Raw genomic sequence first — 2,171 nt, 5'->3', positions numbered from 1 at the left:
GAGAGAGCATAACCATAATGTGAAACAAATCAATATTTTTAAAGAAACAGGAATGGTAAAGGAGCAGCTGTAACATACTGTACAGAAACTTGACACTATGTATACATCAGACTCACGTCATCCGCCGGATCCATCCCCATGAGGCCCGGCAATCTCCTCTTCCGTGATTTGCGCAGTGAGGGGGGTGTTTCTGGGGGTAAGAGACCTCTGCTCACAGCTCTTACAAATTTGTGCCTTCGTCTCCGAGTGAGTAGAGTTGTTGCGATAATCTGTCCTCTAGGTGTTACAAGGTACTGACGCGCTACCATTTCTGATAGCTTTTCTGTCACCTCTTCTAGTTCGTTCTGAAAAATTATTACAGGTGTGGATAAAACCATCCCTAAACATGAACAGGAAATTTTATACTTACAAACAATCAAGAAAGACTGCCTTAGTGTGAAACAGATCACATAGCACTAATTTATTTACAATTAAGTTAGATTAAGTTTAGTCACATACTATTACGGAATGACTAGACATCTTCACACATACAAATTTATATCAAAGACAAACAAATATAAAATATAAGTATATAATTTGGAGAGTCAAAAGTAAAACTAAGAAAAGTGACAGGAAAAAAAAAACAAGGCAAATATAAACAAGTGACACTTTACCTGCATGTACTCAAAGATGGTCTTGTTATAGCCATTATCTTCTAGGTAATATCCATACACATAGGAACCACAGAGGACTCTCCGCGCCTTTAATAATTCTTTAACACCTTCCTCCACAAACCTGGTCCCTTTCTCCACAGATGCTGTTGTGAGAAGTAAACAAATACCTATAAAAAACACTTACATTCACTTTAACTAAAAGAACTGCACAAATCTAGTGAAGTTTGTAAATAGTCTTAAATATCATCCATTTCTGCATTATTTCTCTGCTTCTGGGAGCCTCATCTACCACAGTATTAATCTGACTGCAAGGGTAGCTTCGAGCCCCTGAGTATTCTTCATTCCTTACTCTCTGATATGAAACATTAAATAATAAACAAGCTGTTAACATAGGCACATAGACTGCCTGACACTGGGAAATTAGCACCCTTCTCCCTATCCCCACTGCATCACTTACCTTGTCCTTGTTGCTCCTGTGATGGTAAGGAGGTTGCAAGAACCTCCATTTTATCTCTAGCAGTTTTTAATAGTGGCTCTTCCATTTTGAGTGAATTTTGGTGATTTTTAAAGCGTGTGTAATAATGTATAAATCTATTGAGTTCCTGCATTTGATGATTCCGAACAGTTGCCTGTAGAAAATAAATGCAAAGATAAATTTTTGGTTTGAATTCTCACTAGTTGGTTCCATAAATGTAAACAAGACAAGACAGAATATTACATAAAAAATAACAAAACATATAGAGTTCCATATCAAATATTGTGCTAATCTTTAATATACATGGTTTTCTTTTCATATACATAATTAATTTGCTGAGAGAGAAATCTATCAACAAACACAACAGTCATTCACAGTAAAGAAAGTGACATGAACTCACCTCTGACATTAGAACTCCCAGCTTCTCATCGGCCTTATTTGCCGCATCAAATCTGTTGCACCGGAAGTATCCTCCTGTTGCCGATGAATGTTTTTTCCAGCTCTCAAGACAGACCCAACAAAAATCAAACTTGCACTGAAATGAAGATGAAGAATTACCATCAACATCATGATATCATTACCTATAGGATGAAATTATATACATTTACCTGAAGAAAAAGATGACACTCATTCATACACAACACAAAAACCTAATTCCTCAAGGTAAAACAAACACAGTAAAATACTAATGCTCACTTTAGAACACTTCATATGATTACAGCCCTCGTTCTTCTGGATGGGGCTTTTACAGTTGGGACACGGCTTGGAATTGGTGACAAGCCAGAGGAAGTTGGCCGCATCCTCCGTCTCTCCCGAGTTGATACGCAGCTCTTCCGGCTTCACCTCGGCAACTTTGCTTTGCCATTCAATCCACTGTTCGCACCCTGAAGGAGAGTGTGCTTCGCCAAGACACTCCCTGTTGAAGACGTTTCAATATATGGTTTTGTTTGAATTATATACTCTTTTAGCAAGATAAAATAAAATCCTCTACAATATAGTGAACACTTCATTCACTTTGAAGTATATTAATTACAGTGAAAGAC

At 37.4% G+C, this 2,171-nt stretch overlaps 1 protein-coding gene across 4 annotated transcripts in view; it reads right to left on the bottom strand.

The window, feature by feature from the left end:
• Window positions 1–2,171, bottom strand: part of LOC119593122 (ankyrin repeat and IBR domain-containing protein 1-like) — a 31,136-nt gene that overhangs the window by 15,531 nt on the left and 13,434 nt on the right. For all 4 annotated transcript variants that reach the window (XM_037942086.1, XM_037942084.1, XM_037942088.1 and 1 more), the window contains exons 10-14: window positions 1,825–2,044; window positions 1,529–1,663; window positions 1,111–1,282; window positions 654–796; window positions 117–344 (exon numbers count right to left, since the gene is read on the bottom strand). In XM_037942086.1, the coding sequence (XP_037798014.1) occupies window positions 117–344; window positions 654–796; window positions 1,111–1,282; window positions 1,529–1,663; window positions 1,825–2,044 (898 nt within the window). The remainder of the gene's footprint in view (window positions 1–116; window positions 345–653; window positions 797–1,110; window positions 1,283–1,528; window positions 1,664–1,824; window positions 2,045–2,171) is intronic.

This window comes from Penaeus monodon, chromosome 31 (assembly GCF_015228065.2).
Source record: "Penaeus monodon isolate SGIC_2016 chromosome 31, NSTDA_Pmon_1, whole genome shotgun sequence".
In the NCBI taxonomy this organism is placed as follows: domain Eukaryota; kingdom Metazoa; phylum Arthropoda; class Malacostraca; order Decapoda; family Penaeidae; genus Penaeus; species Penaeus monodon.
This window is presented reverse-complemented; position numbering and strand designations above follow the sequence as displayed.